Below are 22,141 nucleotides of genomic sequence, written 5' to 3' on the forward strand. Positions count from 1 at the left end.
CACACCTTGCTAACGTTCGAAAAACAATGACACATTTCGCCAACGCTATTATTTAGCGGTTAACTGGTTAATCGAATTTACCGATAAACGGATAGAGGATTGAAATTGTCATATTACACAGTTTGAAATTGTTTATGTATATCATCCTTTGTCGCGTAACGGATTTGATTGAATCGCACTAACAGCTTCCTTTTATTTATCAAATTACTAATTTGCCTCTCAGATCTCCGATTTAACGATTCACTTCCAATTTAGGGCATTGCGTCTAGCACGAAACAAAGAAATTTAGAAAAAAAGAATAACATAATTAGTCATAAGATGAATTGGTGTACTTAAATTCCAGCCAACGTAATAACTGTGAATTTCAAAAACAAGCTGAGAATACGTATACGCAGACAAATCATTATTAAATAGAGGTAACATATCTTAATTAAAGCACTTTTACACACGGCGGAACTAAATAACCCGATTTCCACCAAGCACAGTAGATCAGAGTTAATTAACAACCTTGCAATTCTAACACTTCATCTTCTGAACTACATTTCTTACTGCCTGACTGAAAACATACTCGTCACTAGACTCTCCACAAAAGGACGTTACTTTTTCCAGCCACTGTTTTCCAAAATAAAATAAAAATTTATCATAGCACAACATCATGGGCGAGTCAGACTCCGAAAATGGTTATTTTCCATCATCATTTGACCCAAAAAACATGACGTGAGAGCCAGATATGTATTGTAAAATACGATTCCAGCAATATAGGAAGCCCTTCACATCCTGAATTAATAGTAAGATATGAGACGGTTGCCGATGGCGGGCTATAAAGCATCAACAAGCCGCGTCAGGTTGCTCATTATAAACAGACTGGCGCTTATGTCAGATCATCAATACCTTCATTCATAGCTGTTTTCTCACGTTATCAAGTGAGAAAGTTAGGGAGAGGTCAAACCTATTCGAATTTGTATTGAACGCGTCGGCTCGACTCTTCTATAAAAAACTATAGCAAAAAACATTGCGTGTTAAAATGATGTCAAAACCCATGTACACGATATTACCAAGGACTAACAAATTGACATGCATAAATTCAGGTCCATGGCTGATCATCCAGGGCGAAGCATGCGATTAATAAACAAACAAACAAAGTAATTTAAGTGATTCAAGAGTCTTATTACTTCACTTGGAATAGTCATCTTCACTCTTTGCATTATATTCATTCATATTCACCGTAGCAAAGCATAGAGGAAGGATAAGTAATTAGCTTCGCCGAAACCCAAGCGATAGCACAAAGCAACATGTTGTTCTGATAGTACATGGTGACAATTGGAAGGAGATTCAATATCACCCCCATTTATGAATAAACGACTATGTCAAATCGTCCTCCGCGAAGGCGTTGGAAATCTTGCCATGACCTTAACAAGTTCACATGAATGCCAAATTGTTGCGATGAAATGTCAACACAGAACGCCTCGTTGTTTAACATTTAAAATTTTAAATCTAAAAATACATCGAACTTATTGATACATTTTAACAGTTATACAACAAACAAATTCACTACAAGATTAGTTTTGACAGTGATAAACATTGTACGTGAATATGAATTGGTATCTGTACTGATGTATATAAGCAAATTTTAAGCCTCAGTGAGAGTGCAACAAAAACAATAATTTGATAATTGAATTCATACCACAGTCCGCTTTTTGTCGTTGGTTTCTGCTGGACGGAACAAAAACAAGAACGTGGATAAGCCATGAATTAAATTACCGAAGTAATAATGGTAATCCGTTTGTGAATTCTAGTCATATTTGCTATCTTTTTTTAACACTGTGATTTTAGTTTTTAATCGATTTAGCTTTGATATTTATTTACATTCCATTCTAATCTGACAAAACCCAGCAGGCTCAGTCTGAGATTAAATGACGCAAATATGCAAATCTGCCTGCTAGTACGATTATGTGCAAATGCGTTGGTTGCCCAAACCGCCCAACACTTCTGGTGAGCATCCCACATAAATAAGCTGTATAGTGACTTAAGTACAAGGTCTAGGTGGTTAAAGTCGTGCGGAAATACAATATTCAAATGTTAAAATTATGAAAATTTATTCTATGTATAAACGTAAATTACCATATGAAATAGGTTCAAATTATTTGCAACGGTACGCAAGCCGAAAGACAGTCATAATAAAGTAACGGTGTCGGGTCGCTTTCACGCTTTAAAGTGAATCCTTCCATACATTTGGTTAAACTTTACTGTGAACACTGGTGATATATAGGGTGTCCATGAAGTCTCAAAATATTTTAAAAGTTGCAAAGGGAATTTATCGATACCATATATCGTTTTGGTCCTCACAGATCAATTAAATGAAGTAAAACTACTTGAACAATTACTGAATAAAAAACAGCAAACCTGGTTGGGATATATTGAGAACTGACTTCATAACAAATTGAATTTGTAAAAGGATTTAATGAATATCGTGAATGTTGCAAATGAAAGCCATGCCGATTGGAACAAATAACTGGTTACCTATTCCTTAACCAGATATGGACTAGTAACCGGACGACCTGCCGCGAATTATCAGATTACAACCTGCTATTGACTTACCTCTCCTCGGTATAAATAGGAAAATCGTATCGTATACTAAATCAAGCAAACATACACTATCTATACTCTCATTTACATTCGTTTTCATAATCCTGACATCAGATTGCAAAACAACCGGAATTACGTGAATCAAGAATTTTAATTGGCTTCAAATCAACATTACTGTGAAAAAGTAACAGCAAATTAATTATATTACAAACATTTTGTGGTATATACTATACCCACATTCAAAACTCGTTAATTAACAATCAGTGAATTGTTATAAACAATATTTCCTTCTTAGTCGGTATGATACACGATTTGGGTATTTAAGAGAATGTTATTTCTGTTAAGTTATAGTAAATATACTATTTGTTATAACAGTAAAAATGCAACGCAATAATATTGATTGATCGTACTACAACATACGTAAATACGTGACCAAGATATTCAAAAAGTGTTTTTTTGCAATAATGTTAAAAATTGAAATATTTAAAAAATAAAACTGCAAATTTGAGAAAATTTATATTTATAACGCACATTTCGTATAGTGTGCGACTAGCAAGTAAACAAACTTCCACCTTGCGCATTCTTAGAGGATATTTCATTAAAAAATAATTCCAAAAGTTATAGGCAAGTACAAAAGTCACTTTCGCGAAGGTCTCGGAAACTTTTGGCACCCGAAATACCAAAAAAAAAGGAATTATAGACGGGAATATCACTATTCTTACTGATGCATCACCGGGATAACGGGCAAATGCTTAAGCTGCCTTTGTTTTGTATATTTATTTAACTGGTTAGGTTGGATTTGCATTACGCTAAATTGATGGTTCACCATTCAATACAACCGTCCTATATAACCGAATATCCTTCCAAAAATACGTTTACTAATCACTGTTTATAACTAAATTTGCAGTTGTTAAACATATGATTGATCCGTCTTATCCTCTCCACAGTTAAATATAATATATTCTATCCAACTATGGTAAGGACGTCCTATTGACTTTATTCTCCCACAAGACGAGTATAAAATAATCTGTTTGATAATATTCCTACTTGTCCCAAACAGTCCAACTCCTCGCATCATCCATCTGACTAACGGCGTACAATCAATGCAACACCATAGGTAAGTTCTGCACACCTGTACACAACGCACACCTGGTAATTTGTCTCATTAAAGCGATGGCATGGAATCTGCTACTCAAACAATTTACAACTTCCTGGCAACGCTACAGGCAAAATCATCATTAAATACCAATTAAAGTATTTTATGTACTACCACTGGCAAATCCTTTGTATAAAAAAAATGTAGTAATAGGATTTTTATTTTGTTTTATTCAATCTTCAAACCCTAAGAGTTGCTTATTGAAATATAATTGGTTCAGCGCGAATTTACGTCTTTTGCCAGCCTGTTTTTCTATTAATTTTCAAATATTTCTAATATTGGATTGGCAGTCAGAAAATTAAGCACGTCAGGAGATTACCCTTTAGTATTCGAAATCTGTCGTTTTAAATGACCAAGCATGCCACGGCGCACTTGCTCTTATTGCTAATTATGTTTGTACAAGCTACTGTTCAGTTGTGAACTACTTCATCCACCAATAATCGCATTTCTTCGGCCTCAACAAACTTCTTATCATAAGTTAATGTCCTTCGTCTGCCATTGCCTGTACTTTGGTGACATCATAGCGACTCACGTACTTATGACCACTTCATGCCAAGTTGTATACAATGGAGATGAAATTTTTTCTTTATTTGGACTATTTATTGAACAATCACTATTAAAAATTCATCAGACATTGATCGTTTAATTCAAATTCGTTCCCAAATAATTATTACAGAAATCAATTACATCGTTCGAGTTCCATAGCTTCTGACAAAAAATATATAAATACTTTTTGCTCGCGTTTACTGGTATAAAAAATACTTTAATAAGAAGGCATTCATACATATTCAATCGTGCAAACCGCAAATGCCCCAGCTAATACTCAGTGTTGGGGAGGCTCGCTGACTCGGATTGAGTTGGACTCGAGTGGGTGATGTGACTCGTACTCAACTAACCGCCGGTAAAAGTTATCGTAGAGATTGAAACGAGTTCGGACTTGCGACTCAGAGTTTAGAGATTATTGACCTACACTGTTAATATCCATCGAGATAGTTAAAGGGGATTTGATCCGCGAGACGATGGCTTCAAAGCATTATGAAGCTGTAATAAACACTCCAACTGCAAATGTGACAAAAAATATATATAAATACATAAGCGACAACCACAGTGCTTAAAAGGCAAAATGGCGAATAATATAACGCAGCGAGGGGGGTAAAATAAAAATATATATATTTACCAATGTGAGCGCATTTTAAATAAAAACTGTCGAATTTGGATTTTTTGCTTGATGGGGCAAAATCTCTGTGTTGACTAGGGCCACACCGAATGGCTTGAGTTGTGGCCCGCGGGCCGCCTGTTGCACACCGTGACTTTCGGATAATTAAAAGTCATACTCCTATTCAAGTGTGTAAACTGCGCACTTGGCTAATAGCGGCTATAGGATAGAATCTGAAAGTTAGAATCCTCCACAAGACTGCTTCCAGCATGACTTAACCTGTAATAAACACCTCAGATGCAAATGATAGTTACAACCTTCAATATTTTCAGTAAATATCTGTTTTCGCCGTCGTTTCTCTATTTGTTTGTTATTGACTAATGACAGAGCGATCCATTAGTAACGCAAGAGCACTCACGGAAATGCTAATCAAGACGTATTGCATCAACCACTTAGACGCAAAATTCTCAATAACGCATCGCTAGAAAAGTAGAAATATTACAAGTGTTTGTAAGTGAATGAAGCCATATATCTTTATATTTCTGACTATTTCAATGGCATTTTGCATTTTAGCGATCACTCGTAATTTTGATCAGAAATGAGTCTCCTTCACTTCTGATAAAGTGCACGAAAAAAAATTCTTCACAAAAGAAACTACAAGCAATACGTTTTTGATATCACGAAAATGAGAAAGAAGTTCATTTTCATATCAAATCAACGAATAGCAACAAAGTATGTGTTTTTTAAAGAATGAGTAGCGAAGTCTGTCTCAACATCAAGAATTCCATTAGCTCCATTGGCTATCTCAATACGTCAACGTCATACACGGACCTTACGATTTTCAACTCTTCATGTACCTAGAAAAACGTTACCTCGGAGATTGTTTTATGCGTTTACCTGATCACACCTGAGATTCCTTCAGTTATAAGTTCAATGCAACTCTATATTTTAGACCAGTGGTTCTCAACTTTTTATGCCGTGCCCCCTTTTGGATTTTGTCGAGTCACGTTCCCCACCTAAACAATAACTAGCTAACAATAAGCTAAAATACCAAATAATAACGCGATTTATTTAAAAAAAAACGTTGAAAATACGTGGATGGAACGTAAATATCCAAAATAAAGTGATGTAAATATCAAAAATAAGGCGGGTAAGATCAAATCTAACAAATATTTTTATTTTCAACCAGCATCACGCCCCCTGAAAAATTTGTCTATGCCACCTATGAGGGGCGGGCCCAACCGTTTGAGAACCACTTCATTAGACCATCGTTTGCACAAATATGGCATCAGCAAGTTTTGTCCCTAGACGATGCTTCATTCAATCAGAAAATAATCTGACATTTTGTTTTTTGGAGAAGATACAATCGATTGAAAACAAATAGAAGAGCATTCTTAAGTAAACAAATCAATTCAAGAACTTGACAAGTGAACCATGACTGAAAAACAAATCAATAATTGTCAACGAACAATGTATTTCTAATCATTTATTCGTTATATTATTTCGTCATTGCGTTCTATCGAGAGTTTTCGCATGAAAAATATCAATCGATATGATCCGGAATACATGAAAATGGAAAAAAAAGTGCGTTGTGGTTTAACGAGATAAAAATTAATATCTTTGTACCACGCATAGGTGTATTCAGCGGTTGAGGCAAGCTCGTACGACTTTTTCAACACTATTTTGCTCGTGTTCAGTGATAATACGGCGTTTTTGACTTAACATCCATCCTTCTTTCGAACCAAACAACCGAGATGGCTGAAACTGAGCACTGGTATGGTTTGGATAAATTACCCCTCGAAATAAGTTTGTGGTGACCGTCTTTAATATATCGTTAGATATCAGTAGGTAAGTCTCAGCTTGTATCTAGCCTTGTTCGTAACGAAGAGCGCAAGTAAGCGTTGTAAAATGCCCCCCCCCTCCCCGGGGTCTAGATGGGGTCTGAATGCGCCCTTTGTACCATGAGATCAAATTGGTGGGCCAGGTGCATAAACCAGAAAGATATTTGATTGCATACTAAATAGGTTTGTCTGTCTTGGTCACACAAATGCATTTTGCATTATGTGAGAACAAGGCTGGCCTCATACTCCTGTAACCTATTTGCTGTTATGAGCCACTGGGCCGCGCACTCACTTCTATACTCCCGCGCCTGGCAATCCTTGCTCTTGAGTGTGACCTATATAATTTACATAATTTTAATAATCTATTGCAATACTTCGCTACAGGCGAGGCTCGTAAAGTGACGTTATTTTGATCGTGATTTCGGTGTTACTGCAAGGTAATAAATAACACGTGGAGACGTGTTTTCAGCTCTACCCAAACAGTCCCCCACACAATCTGTTTGGCATAGAGCCCATAGCTAATTGAGGCCGTCCTGAATGTAAGTTTTATATAGCGTTGGTTTTTCTAAAAAAAGAAACGAGAATGAAAAAAAATAATCCTACCGATGAGACCTACCGAACAATTTCAAATAATATAAAAACAATAAGGGCTGTAGACTTTTAAATCATTGGTAATTTGTTGATTCCAAGTATGTGCAATGAACCGTGGCCAGTAAACAATTCCACGATATTTTACGCAGATTTGCACACAGCAATGACGAGAGAATTCATTTAGTTATGGAAAACTAATCAAAAGTGGAAACATGAGTACATATTTCACGAACGACAATCATTTTGGAAATACTTACGAATCGTTATTTCTATATGACAGTAGCCCTCTGCGCAGTGATTCGAATGGCGATACTTATCGCTATTCTCAACTTGCTATATCTAAACGGCAGCCCAACAGTCAGTCTACTACGAGAAGACTTGATCAATTCTTGATTTAACAGTAATTAGCAGTCTTAATATGTAATCGTCGTTCTTTCTATTTCGTATCGAACAACTTTACTCGTATATATATTAATAAATATACATTTATGATTGTTAATATTTTATCATTTCAATTTATATTTCAATCCAAAAAAATCATTAAAAATATATTACAATCTCGTGATATTTGAGGGTCGGATTATGTTCAATAGGCACTCCAGAAGTGTATGTACCAATAAGGAGGTAACTAATTTTGTTCGACTACTCTACATCAAGTTGTATGAAAGGACTGAAACCTATGGGCATGGGGTATATTCACTTGGCAAACACAGAGAGTCCCCGAGATCGTAATAGAACTAAAATAAGGACAATCGGAATAAAAGTATGGTCAAACCCTAATCTGGTACATATACTACGGGAGTACCGTTCATATACTACGGTAAATTCATTTTATATTCAATTAGATAATGGTCTTATGTTGATGTAAAAAAAAAATTATGAGGTTCTTACTTTTATTTTAAATTGGACGAATTCAATTAAATTGTGATGGAAATTACGAGATTGTTTTTGAAAGCTCTCTAAAATTGAATTCAAATTGTCAGGTCTTGAAACAAATATCGAATAATGCGATTATGCCTGACATTTATATTTTTTGTTGCCTTTTATGGGATCATTACAAATAAAAGAAAACCTTGACAAAAATATTTGTTCCATATGCTGGGCGCATTTACTGCAATGAAATGTCAAACAAAAATAGGATAATGTAAATCAGTTTACCCCATTACTTTTAAAAAAGTAAAAAAGGATTTGTGAATAAATTAGACTTTAGGACTACATAGGCTTTACGTGACTTCAACCCAAGTTTAAATAAAGAAACACGAAATATATTAAGCAGTTGTGGTTACGGGGTATCCACAATTGTATTTCCCTCGATTGAAAACAAGCTCAATAATTGGAAACCATTATTTATGCACATGCTATCTTTTTTTTGTTGTAAATGTTGAAATATGCATGTCTGAAGAAGTCATAGCCTCTTTTAGACGGAACGTTACAGAAATACATTTGTGTTAGTGCGCAACAAGACTTTTGAATTAAATACAAAATATATTTTTACGGTCCCGGCGCTTGTTTAAACAGCACAAACCCATTTTGTATTTAAAGTGACATGATTCAGTATAATATTCAGATTCCGTAAGAGTACCCTTGTCCTCCTACGACTCGCTAGCATCCCTGAATTTATTTCTTGCTAAATGATGGGAAAGCATGGACCTAACTTGGCAGGCATAAACTTAATTCTAACATTGTGTAAAGTCGAATCTTATCTGGCATCGTATTACGGATTTCGTAATATTACCTTCGGTTTCATATGACTGTGTAGCCGATCAATTTTATTTCTCGCTAATCGAAATTGCGGGCATACATGGAACTAACTTGACATGCATTTTTCCAACGATTTAAATATGCCCATAAAATGTCAACTCGACCATCTGCTGCTTACAATGAACGTGGATGACCCCGACTACTTGATGACAATTTCACAATTGTCTTGGGATCTCCGACAGATTTTAATTAACGCAATAAATGTCCAACTCATGGAATTAGGCGACGACGTTACGATGCGTTCAATCACATTGGAAAGTTTTGTAGCGTTTACACAACGGCGCTCGATGGCAAAGGTGGCATCACTTTTGGATTACGGTCAATAGTAAGGCTATCCAAATGCTATTTCCAATCGAAAATGAACCGAATATTATGCGACTCATATATTACGCATTTTTGAATTACCAAATTACGCTTATCAAGGACGGCGTTGATTGACCACGAGACATCAATTTCTGAATAGATTAATATAACAAATGACATAATTACCCGAATTTATTTGAAATTCATTTAAAACATATCGTATTTTTGAATCGGTGAAATAGGCTTTGTATATTTCATTAGGCAATTTTATATTTATGTGAAAAATGTGTAAGTTTTATACTGAGGAAAAGATTCGTTTAATTTATCTGATTCGGCGAGTACCTAATTTTAAATTCTATCCGATACTAATCAATATGGCATTACCCATCTTAACATCAGCCCTTCGGGTTATTCGGGCTGTACCATAAAGGTGGAAACACAATGCCGCAAAGTAATTTTGCAATTTCGAACAATTTCTTGCCAAGAATTTGTGTATTTATAACAAAAACTTGATTCAATCTATATTCATTCAATTTGCTGAATGGATTCGTAATATGCGGTCGAACTCGTTAGACGTTTGAATTAAATTCGAATTGAAAATGTGCTTTAAAATTACATTTTAAGTTGTTGTGCAGCTTCTAAATTTGATCATTTTGCAGCAGAGATGTCAAAAATATGATTTTCCATATTGTGCATTGTTTTTTCTACTGTTAATATAAGAGTTTCATGCGTCAATGTCTTTTCATGTGTTTATATATTGTGATATTTCGTGTATCCGCTTTTCGGCATCGCACTATATCATGTAGTGTAATAGTTTCCGTAATCATGAAAACTACAAAACGACTAAAGTTTTCCAGAATTTTTAATAGTGTGGTCAACTAGAGACGATGACACGTTTTCCCGATTCATGAACCGAGACTGCAACCTTGACCTGACATATTTCCTGTTCAAACGAGCCCACGACTGACGGTCACGAATGAGCGTTGCCAGACTTCATTGATTTTTTAATCCATTTGAGAGGAATTTTTCTTGTTTTTGGACTAAATACCATTAGGGTGAAGCCATTGAATGACACGCGAGTGCATTAACCGTGAAAAACAACATTTCTAAGCTAATGGGATGGATAAGTCGAAAACAAGTTCGATCCCAGAAATAAAAGGGAAACAGCTTATTAATGCATGGTATAGTCTGCACGAATATGCTCCCGTACAACACATTAGCACGGTATTATTGAATATGACTTTTGATTTTCATATTCACCGCCATTTTCATTTTATGGTTACTGTCGTACTCTGAAAGGAAATTCAAGCACGCAATGTGAATATTTCATTTTTTCTTAAAACCAGGCGGAACTATCATTCGGATGAACAACAACGAAGCTGTGGGTATCGGGTTCGGTTATTTCCATGGTTTAAATAGGGTAGATTGTGCCCGTCAAATCGGATATACAATAGTCTATCTCAGTGGTTCTCAAACGGTGGGACGCAGACAATTTGAGGAGGCGTGAAGCTATTCGAAAATAAAAATATTCGCTAGATTTGCCCTTTCCCGGCTTATTTTGAATATTTACATTTCAAAACTTTTTACTTATTTCATTATTTACGTTTCATCCACGAATTTTCAACGTTTTTTTTTGAATAAAACATACTTTCGCCGAACTATCTGTTATTTGTAGCTTATTGTTAGCTGTTCATTTTTTTTGGTGAGCGCGAGACTTGACAAATTCTACAAAGGGTGCTTAAAAAGTTTGAGAACCACTGCTTTATATCATACAACAGTGGTATCTATGCAAAATGGTCTATCTGGTGGTGCTTATTAGGTTCCGTGTTTCAAGCTAAGAGGTAAGAACACCTCACAAAATTTACGACTCTGCATAGAACAAATAAATGCATTGTTGCAAATGTATTATAAATGAGACAAATGACCCGCAACTTACCAATTTAATCTGTATTTTGAGCTTATCAAAAGACAAGTAAAATCCTGTGACACATGAACTAACCGCATCATTTAGATTGATGAATAACGCAAAACGCATGCGAAAAACGCCCTGTTATTCATAAAAATACTTTGGAGGGAATTACTCGGATAATTCATGATAACGTGCAATAATGCAAGATAACTAGTTCGGAGGTTAATGTTCTCTGAAGATAAGTCATTGCCAGGTAGGGGCTGCGAGTGGACCAATTAGCATGCGCATGAATGACGCACAGTTGCAAGAAGATAAACTCAAAGCGAGACAATTATCGCGAGTGTTTTTATTTTAGTATTTACAAAGATTCCATTTACAAACACGATCTCCTTAAAGCTCATTTCTAACTTTACGTTCATCTACTGATATTTAACTGAGAAATTAAACTTGCAGAGAAAGTTGATACTGAATTGTTGTTTAATCAATTCTTCAATCACAAAATAGCAAACCTCGCATGTACAACTTTCAACCACCATTTCTGACAGAAAATTTGCCGCGTTTTGGGAAAATGTAACAACTGCCTACAACTTTTAACAACCTGACAGAAAAATTTATTTGCCGCGGTTTGGGAAAACAACTGTTACCTGCCAGCATATTAACATCGTTTAACAATGCACGCTATTTGAGTAATGAAACATCAGAGATGATTATATGAATGTTGAAAAAATAACAACAAAAATGATGATTGATAATTTGTCAACTGAAAGTTTGCACAGTTGAACAAACATTGTCCATCAGCCGATATCTTAATGATGATGACCATCGTCAATGACATGAGACGCGATGCGTTCGTTTTTTTGCAAATCAGACTTGGCTGTTAAACCAGCCCGTTTTCAATATTTTGTTTAATTCAAGTTCCTATACGTATTTCACTTGAACTAATAATTTTTAGATCTGATGTAAGAATGATTTTCTCCCGTTATTGGCCAAGGTCAAGGTAGGCGCATGAAACTACCAAGGCTACTAGTTAATAGCTTGGAATATTTATCCTATAGGGCGTTTTGACATCTTTATTCCAAAGTGATACGTAGGAAGATACAATTGTAGAATTTATTAGATACTTAGGGGTAGGCTAATTGTTCGTTTTTTTTCATAAGTTGCAAAATATGATAACAAACTATAAACGGAATATAAAACAATTTGTTACCATATTGTACATAGCAGCATCTATATTATTATTTGTAATCAAAGTTAGACACAGTTGAGTCATTGTTGCAATTAAAACAAATATTTAACATCACCTAGGAGGTAATTGATAGTCTGTTACTTGCGAAATGCCAACATTACAAAAATGCCAACACGATTAGGTGAGAAGAGCACTTGAAATAACAAACATAACACCATGCTACGATAACATTTAACATGCCAAAAATATTTGCAATGTGTAATTACAACACACTGTTGAATCAACGCAGTTTGTCCACTTGCATATCCACAGTAAATTGAAATAATATGTGATGACCAGATGTTTGACAAGTTTGTGTGGAAAAATTCATATTTTTCCTTTGATAAAATGTAGAAATGGGGGTTTATGTAATAAAGATATGATTCAGTATTATAGTAGGAGTAAAGGAAGTCCAATAGGAAATGGTAAACTATAGTGCGTCATAGGATTGACGACTCGCGTTTATCACTGTCCGTTGTTTCTTTCGTGAATCTTCCAAATTACCCTTTTAAATTATTAAATTGCATAGGCCAGTGTTGGGCAGAAATCACTAAACGCGAATCCTAGGTAGAGTCAATCACTTAGCTAAGTTTTACTTGTAATTAGTTGAGTCATATTCCAGGTCATTTCGTTCAGCGAACTCGAGTCACTTAGTAGGGTTTTCCAAACTGTGGTCCGCGAACCCCTGGAGGTTCGTGATGACTGCACAGGGGGTCCGTAACGATATGGAAAGAGTCTGAGACCTATACAAATATATCATAATCTTATCGAATTGCCGTTAGCCTATCAGTATTTAACGTTGGTATGTATTGATTCAGACTTCCATGAGTTCTATTTCGTCAAAGGAAACATTATACTTCCTCGTTGGTTACGAACAGACATTGACGTAGGATGACGGTCCGTCAAAAATAAGATTCACAAACAGGAGTCCACGGTCCAAAAAGAGTGGGAACCACTGACATAGAGTATTTGATAAATGGTGAATCGAGTCTAATTATAAAAAAAAAAAATACGTCAATAATACCGCACTCTACAAAACTGGTTGAAACATTGACGATGAAGTGTATCTTCACTGTTACCCCTAATCTACAGAAATACCAAGTTCCTGACACATTAGCCGGGTTAATCTACGACTAACACCATGAAGCGGTGACAAAACACCTAGGAATTTGCAAAGTACACGTTTGTTAGGTTAGGGATCACTGAAACGGGATCTATACAGCTACTTTTCTACCGATTTCTCATTATTGATACAGAAAGAAAAGTAGCATTTGGCTTGGGCACTTTGGCAAAGACCTAATTTTCAGTATTTCGGAATTCCTAAAAGTTTCTTGTAAGTTAAATAGAGTAGTAGTAAGAAAACCTATAATTGAAACAGGAGTCAGAAACCTCATCCGTACAAAAACGCAAAAATCTGCAAAAACACTATTTGCGAGCGCCAACTAGCGTGTTCATGCAGAAGATTAAAACAATATCCTTTCTATCTGATTTTATTGCTCCAAGAAAAAACTATTCAGGTCATAAAAACCTAAAACTTCATTGCTCCCTAGATAAACAAGAATTTTTATTTTGAATGTTTATCAAGTAAAGTCATTTCAAATCCCAAAATTCAATTCCACAATGAATTCAGTGAAATTCTCAAAAATCAATTTTATAATGAGTTTCAATATGTGCGAGGATTCAAATGTATTAAAAATATTAATATTCGCAGATAACTCCAAGTCTGGTCATGTCCGTCACGTCCATGGTTCGCATGCCAATAGGCTCGGTTCCATCTTGCTTTACGTTCTGGATCAATGCTAGCCGAGTATGAGTTTTATCAGTGAGTGGGTGCCCGTCAACCCAATGTGCAAATGGCGCGGGCAATCCATCAGAGAGATATAGCCCCATTCTCTAAAAAATAATTACAGTGAAAGTTATATAAAAGAATAAGTTTTAATTAAAATTCTTATAAACGTTTCCAGGCCAGTATTGAGTGAAACTCGCATACTTATGTAAAGTAAGACCAAGCACTCGCTAGTTTTATATCGTCGGTTATACTAAATTTATGATTTGAAATAACTTATAAACAAAAGTTAGGATTTTTATTCAACCCAACCTGGAACCTAAATCAGAACCCATTTTTAAATTACCGTAGGGTCAAAGAACATCCCAATCCAAACGAATGTTTTGTCTTTGCCTGGAGTAATTTTTGTGAAGAGATAATCCATCAACTTTTTGTATTGATCAGCAGAATAAATGTTGGCTGCGGAACCCCCTCGTGCTGCACACAGCCGTTTCGCTTGGTCATATGATATCCCGTACGTCAACGATATGATGGAAAAACATTTATCGTCATGTTTGACATCGCATAGGCCTGTAAAAATAAAAGAAAGCAAATGAAACGCCTTATACTACCCAAAAATCGGCAGAAAAGTTCAACGAAGAAAGTAAAGTTATTTTGAAGAAACCCGTGCATTTGCGGTTTATTTTGAATGATTATTGTAAAATAGATAGGAGCGAGGGCATAGCGGTTAGTCGGATTTTAGTTGGGAGACGTGAAAACACATTCTAAAAAAGTAGCGGCTTGTACTAAGCCTTGTTAGGGGGAGAAAGGGCTTGAAAAAGCGTCCTGCTATATAACATAATTGTAGCCGCTAACACATGTTGGGTGGTGGAAATGCTGTCTTGTTGAAAGAAATACATACGATTTAGCAGACTCGAGATTTCATTGAACAAAACTAACCTTCTCTGGCTTCCATTTTCGCGATCGTCGCTTTCGCCTCTTCCAGATCGCTGGACATTTCATTCAGCTTGTCCATAACAGAAGAATCCTGAGTGCAGGACTGACAAACATCGCATGCTTCTTTGCAGAACGGCTCTACCCCTACAACGCCATTAGCGAAAAGCGCGATAATGGCGCAAAGTACAAGTCTATTATAAACCATGTCGATATTTACCTAGTTTCTTAGTGTCTGTATAAAGATATGTATAAGCTTAGACCAGTTTATAATTGCATTGAGGTCAAGCTTTTTTTAACATAAATTTAATATCAGCGGACAGGATATATTTTACAGAATATCCTAGCTAGAAGATTTCTAATTAAAAACAATATCTACATTTAATAGTCAACATTGCGTTTCACATGTCAAAAACGTGAGCTATCATATCTTCAAAGCATGCGGCGCAACTTTTGAAATTCAATTCCGACATGAGTAAAACGACTGATATGCATTCTCTTCGACCGACTGATAATTGTTTGCAGTCTTAATAAATTTGCTAACCTGCATTTTTATCCATAAAATCTCTTTTTTTTTACAAAAATCCGAAACAAAAATTTTTGCAAAAATAAGCCACGTAATGGCTCTCGAATTAATGACAGCTACAGTGAATTCGAAAAACATCAACTAATCACGTTTTTAATGTAAAACCATAATTGAAGACTTTGAAACAAATCCCCTGATTTGAAAAACATGACAAAAACCACGTAAACAACCCTGTGTTGAAAATCGGAAGACTCTTTAAATTTAATTAAAAATATATATATTGAAAATGCAGACTATATTGACTTTAGTAAATATGTCACTTTTTTTGGCAAATATAATGGGTGTCCATAAAGTCTCAAAAAGTTTTAAAATTGCAAAGGGAATTTATCGATAACATATATTGTTTTGGCCCTCACTTGTGTATTTTAAATGAAGTAAAAATACTTGAACGACTACTGATTAAAAACAACAAATCTGGTTAGGATATATTGAGAATTGACTTCATAACAAAATTAGAATTGCAAAGGAACTCCATGAACACCCTGTATATCTGACTGATTGAAATTGTTAAGGAACTCTATGAAGAACCTGGTGTATATATTGCGATTTTCATAGCATTATATAATCAAACTGAAGAATATATTTACATAACCAGGTTTGTTGGTTTTAATTAGTAGTTGTTCAAGTATTTTTACGTCCTCTAATACATCTGTGAGTGCCAATACAATATATGGTATCGATAAGTTCCCTTTGGAATTTAAAAAAACTTGAGACTTTATCGACATACTATTATTCTGAGTATCTCAAACGGATCTACATCAACAACTTTTGTTACCTTATTAACAGTTCTTCCAATTTTTGAACTGCATTTTATTCCACTATATATTATTACTTTTATTTTTCGTACCTAGTGGCGACAATGATTTGGTATTCCTCCAAACGTTAGACGTGACTTTTATTGCAGCAATTATGGCGCTTTGAGTGTTTTCCAACAACTACAAAACATGTTCCCAGTAAAGAAGTTTTAGCTTTGGTCAGCAAGATAGTAATTAAAAAGTTGGTGGTTGTTGATAAAGCAACTTCAAGGAAATTTTTTTAGTCTTTTATTTTCGTAACCGCATTTGAGCTGTTTTTCTATTTGTGCACAAAAGCTTTGCACCACCTCTTAGTTGTTTTGAAGTGTTTCAGATATTTCTAATTAAAAATAATATCTACATTCAGTAGCCAACGTTGCGTTTCACATGTCAAAAACGTGAGCTATCATATCTCCAAAGCATGCGGCGCGATTTTTGAAATTCAATTCCGACATGAATAAAACGACTGATATGCATTCTCTTCGACGGACTGATAATTGTTTGCAGTCTTAATCAATTTGCCAACCTGTATTTTTATCCATAAAATCCCATTTTTTATTACAAAAATCCGAAACAAAATTTTTTGCAAAAATAAGCCACCAAAGAGCTTTCGAATTAATGACAGCTATAGTGAATTCTAAAAACATCAACTAATCACGTTTTTAATGTAAAACCATAATTGAAGACTTTGAAACAAATCCACTGATCTGAGAAACATGACAAAACACAACCCTGTGTTGAAAATAGAAAGACTTTTTAAATTTAATTGGAAATATATATATTGAAAATGCAGACTACTTTGACTTTAGTAAATATGTCACTTTTTTGGCAAATAGAATGGATGTCCATAGAGTCTCAAAAAGGGAATTTATCGATAACATATATTGTTTTGGCCCTCACTTGTGTATTTTAAATGAAGTAAAATACTTGAGCAATTACTGATTAAAAACAACAAACCTGGTTAGAATATATTGAGAATTGACTTCAAAACAAAATTGAAATTGTTAAAAGAATTTATGGACACCCTGGTATTATGGTCTTTATAGAATTTATCGTACTGATGAATATATTCACATTCTCAAAACAGTTCAGAGCTTAAATTTTTAAAAATCGTTTTCTGCGCAGAGTGCAAATCAATAAGTATAGAAAAGAATGGAACATACAGTTATAAACCATCTTATCAAATTGAAGAACTTCCTAATTCGTTTCAAAATGTTATATAGAAAGTGTTTTGACATTGAGGCAGTACATGTATAGGGATGTCTATATCATATCAAAATAGTTCACAGAATTATATCAATTTAAAATAGTGTAAATGTATTTGTTCAACACATAAAAGACAGGGTGTCCATAAAGTTCCTTTACAATTTTAATTTTGTTATGGAGTCAGTTCTTAATATATCTTAACCAGGTTTGTTGTTTTCAATGCGAAATTGTTCAAGAATTTTCACTTCATTCAATACATCTGTTAGGGCCAAAACAATATATGGTATCGATAAATTCCCTTTGCAATTTTATAAAATTTTAAGACTTTATGGATACATTATACTATGTATCTCAAACGGGTCTACATCAACAACTTTTATTACCTTATTAACAATTCTTCCAATTTTCAAAATTCATTTTTTAACTATGTTTTATTTCAACTTTTTCGTACCTAGTGGCGACAAGGATTTGATATTCCTCCAAACGTTAGACATGACTTTTATCGCAGCAATTATGGCGCTTTGAGTGTTTTCAACAATTATAAAAAACATGCTCAGAGTAAACAGGTTTCATGCGTTGGACATCATGTTAGTAATTAAAGGATTGGTGGTTGTTGAGCTTTAATGTTACTTGAAGGAAGTTATTCCATAGTCTTTCATTTTCGTGACCGCATTTGAGCTGTTTTTCTTTACTTGTGCACAAAAGTTTTGCGAGGCTCATTATTTGGCAGCATTACCAAGTAGTTTCTTGAAGTACAATTGAGATATTTTAGTTTTCACGATCGCAGGGTTGTCTGGAGTTGTGTTTGACAAACACCAAGGATATATTCGATTTTCCCGTTGCATAGTTGATAGATGCTTGGAGATTATTTCAAAGCGTAACGTTATAACATGAATCCAATAAAGATTTCGATTGTTTTTATTGCTGTTGCGCTTTTCGCACCCTTAGCCTCTGCGTCAGGGTTTGTGCCGTTTTGCACAGAAGCCTGCAACTCTTGTAAAACATGTGGAATAAATTCAACCGTGGTCGACAAAATGGCTCAAATTCAGGAGGATCTTGACGAGGCCAAGCTAATAATTGCAAAAATGGAAGCAAGAGAGGGTAAGTCTTTTTATTTAGTTTAGGTCAAAGTTTTTTAACATTTCACAAAATATACCATTCAAAAGGCATTAACTAACGTGCAATTCTGTACTATACTATTGATGTAGTCTTAATATCTACTGTCAACTTAGTACCCTCCTACAAAAAATATAAGAAGAACAATGAGCTATGTTCCACGTGAATGCACGTGCTATGACTTTAAGATTAAATTCCCTTGAACAAAAAAAAAAAAAAAATACTTCAAGCAAACAATATTTGCAAGCTAAATATTTGAGTGATCAATATGGCTTTATTATATTAATCTCAAGTAGCCTAAATTCAGTCAATAATCCACCCATATATGTCCACCAAGGCGTGAGAAACTGAATATAAACATATACAATTTGTCCTATAAATTGCATTTTCGCAGTAATCAAATGAAAACAGAACCCAGGTCATTTTGAACATAATTTTCATAGGAGTACTTCATACTACATACTTTTGTATAAAGCTACACACATAATTGGGTATTCTCGAAGTATGCGAACCAAGATGGCGGACACCGGATCGTAGTATGTGTACCAGGGTAAGGTTAGGCCCTAATTTCAGGTACAAATACTACGGGAGTCTCTTGGCTAGTCCCCGAACTCGTAATAGAACTAGAATACTGAAAAAAATCGGAATAGAAATATGGCCTAATGCCCTGGTACACATACTACGTTGTGTCGGTGTTCGCAATCTTGATTCACATACTTTGGGAGTTCCCAGAATTGTTAGTATGCAAGTCTTAAACGCAATTCTTTCACTTAAGTGGGAAGTTTATGTTTTTTTTGTCACCTTGATATACACGATTCTGTTACCAAAATGTTTTGGTGTCATAAGTTGCATTCACTATTTAAATTTCATGAGCATTTAAAACTATACAACAACTTTTTTGTCTTCGTATTCTAGGAGTTTGTGATGTCAAATCAGAAGATAAATGCTACTCAATTGTGTCTCTAGCTTACGGGATAAGCTATGATACTGGGAGACAAATTTGCGCTGCCAGGGGCGGAGTTCCAGCTAATATATATTCAGAGCAGCAGTATTCGTTGCTAATGGAGTACATGCAAACCAAGATTATTTTAACACGAAATGATACTTTCCCTTGGACTGGAATGAGATTCAATTCAACGGTACGGTATTTACATATTTAAATAAAACCTTATTTAGGGTTAGGTATCTAAGATAGCTGCCGATATCTAAGCAGCTACTACTATTTTAAACCACCGGAATCTTTTCAGTTTGCGTAATAGGGATGCAGAATGCATTATTTTAAATGTGTACATATAGAAAATCTTTAATTGTTTACTTTATTTACTTTTCTGTAACTTAATGCGAGGAAAAATTTATGAGATATATCTGAATTTAAAAAGACTGTTTTAAGTTTCTTTGAAAACCATTAGTTTAAAATTTACATTCTATTAACAGTCAGAGATAACCGTCCTTCGTAATGGTACGGTGGCGCCATTTTTAAAGTGGATAACAGGATACCCATCCTCGGATTGGAGACATACCCGCATTACTTTGGTACAGAATCACAAAGCACATGACGTTCGTTTCATTGGAATGCGAACACAAAATGGTCTTGATCGTGACCGTAATGGAGTTGTTTGTGAATATTGAAGATCATATCGAAATGAGTTGCCAGTAAAATAAATTTGCAATTTGTTTGAATTTAAATGGAAAAATCATTATACCTATACAAATGGTCCGATATCCTAAACCCATGAATGTTTCCAATGCATTATGTATGGTCACACAAATATTACATTTTGTCGTACAAATACATTTTTTCGTTTGCTTTCTGAATAGAGAGTTTGCTCATATTCATGGTAATATCAAACTTTAAATAAAATAAAAACTTGTGAATGAGTTATCAGTTGACAGCGGTTGGCACGAGAGTAAAAACAATTCAGAATTCGGTCGGGGGCGATGCAAATGGGTGTCAAAAATAAATTTAGTAAAGTTATCAGGCGGGGTAGACAATTTTCCACAAATCAGTTAGATCGTTAGGCAATCGTCTGCGATATGTCAGTGATTCAAGACTCAGATATTCTAAACATCCGGCACTTTTCACGGTTGCTTGGTCGGCTGAGTGAAAACTGCATGTCAACACAAGTAAATACGGCCACAAGCTACCCATAATCCCCCTACATAACAGTCGAATTTCTTTTAAAGCTGTTGACTACGCAACATTCTGAGTATTTTCACCTGAAATCTCTACTATTGATATAATACGTCTGTTAAGTTCAAATTCGAATCTGACATGAATCAAGTAGTAAAAATATTTGTATCCTGTGATTTTGTGTGACGGTTACTAAGAATATGTAAAAATTCAAGTGATACGAATCTTCAGCGAACATTGCTACATTTTTTGGTTTCGTATATTTTCGTAGAAAAATTCAACCAAAAAAATGAAATCTATGCAAAAATAATCTTCAATCTCAAACATAAGTACACTTGTTTGTCTCCTGACTATAATACTAAATGCAGAAAATTATCACTTTTTAATTGTTAATTTTCTGCGGCTATAATTCTCAACTGACAAGATAACTTGGAGCACCATAAACGTAGTATAAATAAGGCGACATTGCTTTAAGTCGAATAACAAACTAGTAAATAAATAATGAAAACTTCGACCCATATTATCATTAAACATTTTGATCTATATCGATTTTGAAGGTAATAAATCGTCTTTCAAATTGAGCATCGTCAATCTGAGACTACTATTTTTAGCGATGACTGATGAGGAAAGTAAGAGCACGACAAATGTGATGACAATTTGAAAACGAGTCCTTAACTTGGCTTAGATCACTCTAGCTGAAAAACTAATAAAACTATTTTCATAACTTATCCCCAAACTTATTGATTCCATTTGATCCTGCTCCATTAACTAAAACACCAATTTAAGATACACAACGAAGCACGAGCGCTTGACAGCACAAGCAAAGAATATGAGGAAGTTATTTGTCTCCGTCAGAACAACAAGATGAAAAGTTGCTAACTGACTGTATACGGTTAATTCCAATAGCCTTCCGTAACGTATTCAAATGGGGTTCCACAGAACTGCTGGATAGAGATGCTTATAGGGATCCTTGGGTTTAATATTTTGGATTAACACAATCAGGTACACATGATAGCAAAATAAATAGTAAGTATAATATATTAAAAACAACAAACTAAAAC

At 34.8% G+C, this 22,141-nt stretch overlaps 2 protein-coding genes across 7 annotated transcripts in view; one reads left to right on the forward strand and one right to left on the reverse strand.

Moving 5' to 3' along the window:
* LOC120329690 (uncharacterized) overlaps positions 1-22,141 on the reverse strand; it is a 90,043-nt gene that overhangs the window by 52,908 nt on the left and 14,994 nt on the right. The window lies entirely within an intron of this gene.
* Positions 16,498-22,139, forward strand: LOC120329691 (uncharacterized). The gene is made up of 3 exons (XM_039396441.2): positions 16,498-18,934; positions 19,865-20,088; positions 20,384-22,139. Exons 1-3 carry the CDS (start codon positions 18,724-18,726, stop codon positions 20,576-20,578), a joined length of 630 nt encoding a protein of 209 aa, XP_039252375.2. The 5' UTR covers positions 16,498-18,723; the 3' UTR covers positions 20,579-22,139.

The sequence above is a fragment of the Styela clava genome, chromosome 12 (assembly GCF_964204865.1).
Source record: "Styela clava chromosome 12, kaStyClav1.hap1.2, whole genome shotgun sequence".
In the NCBI taxonomy this organism is placed as follows: domain Eukaryota; kingdom Metazoa; phylum Chordata; class Ascidiacea; order Stolidobranchia; family Styelidae; genus Styela; species Styela clava.

What these genes read in the sequence shown, in the direction of transcription:
- LOC120329691 (XM_039396441.2), top strand. Translation starts at nt 18,724, where the DNA reads ATGAATCCAATAAAGATTTCGATTGTTTTTATTGCTGTTGCGCTTTTC. An exon ending in AAAAATGGAAGCAAGAGAGG is followed by an intron (nt 18,935 to 19,864) that starts GTAAGTCTTTTT and finishes TTCGTATTCTAG; the next exon opens with GAGTTTGTGATGTCAAATCA. An exon ending in GAATGAGATTCAATTCAACG is followed by an intron (nt 20,089 to 20,383) that starts GTACGGTATTTA and finishes TTCTATTAACAG; the next exon opens with TCAGAGATAACCGTCCTTCG.